Source organism: Plectropomus leopardus, unplaced genomic scaffold, assembly GCF_008729295.1.
Source record: "Plectropomus leopardus isolate mb unplaced genomic scaffold, YSFRI_Pleo_2.0 unplaced_scaffold87018, whole genome shotgun sequence".
NCBI lineage: Eukaryota > Metazoa > Chordata > Actinopteri > Perciformes > Serranidae > Plectropomus > Plectropomus leopardus.
In genome coordinates, this window is record NW_024695926.1 from 1 (window position 1) to 589 (window position 589).

Here is a 589-nt window from a genome sequence, read left to right on the forward strand (position 1 = left end):
AGAGACAGAGAGACAGGATGCAGAGAGACAGAGAGACAGGATGCAGAGAGACAGGCACAAAGACAGACAGGTGGTGTAACCTGAGTGCGTGGATGCAGTAGACAGCTCTCGGCATGTTCTTCTTGTCGTAGACGTCTGTGGTTTCTGGTTGGAAGATCTGAAAACAAAAACAAGTGATCACTGATCAATACTCTCTGATAAGCTCATCAATACTCTGATCGATCAATAATAACGTGCTCACTGACAGCTGGTAGTCCGAGTGTCGTCATGGCGTTCCTCCAGTGGTTGATGTTGTCAGTGTGTCGGAACTGAAGACCCATCGCCTGATCAGATCAATACACAGCCGATTATTGATTATTCACAGGTTTACGTACTGTGTGTGTGTGTGTGTGTGTGCGTGAATGTGTGGGACCTTGTAGCGGAGCTGCTCGGGGTCGTAGATCTTCTTCACAGGGACGGCTTTTGGAGCGAATCGATGACCCAGTTTGGCGAGGAGGACTCCGTTCCTCAGCGCCTCCTCCAGCTCGGTGGGAGCAGGAAGCCCCTCCCCCAGACACGCCTCCATCCACCTGAGAGAGTGATGTCACAT

General features: G+C 51.1%; 1 protein-coding gene across 1 annotated transcript; it reads right to left on the bottom strand.

The window, feature by feature from the left end:
- Positions 1-80: 80 nt before the first annotated feature.
- LOC121940443 (ras GTPase-activating-like protein IQGAP3) lies at positions 81-565 on the bottom strand (the record flags this gene model as incomplete). Its single annotated transcript, XM_042483219.1, has 3 exons — positions 413-565; positions 246-323; positions 81-157 (listed from the first exon to the last, which is right to left on the bottom strand). Coding segments are annotated over exons 1-3 (308 nt in total), but the record flags the coding sequence as incomplete, so codon positions are not given.
- Between the last annotated feature and the right edge of the window lie 24 nt (positions 566-589).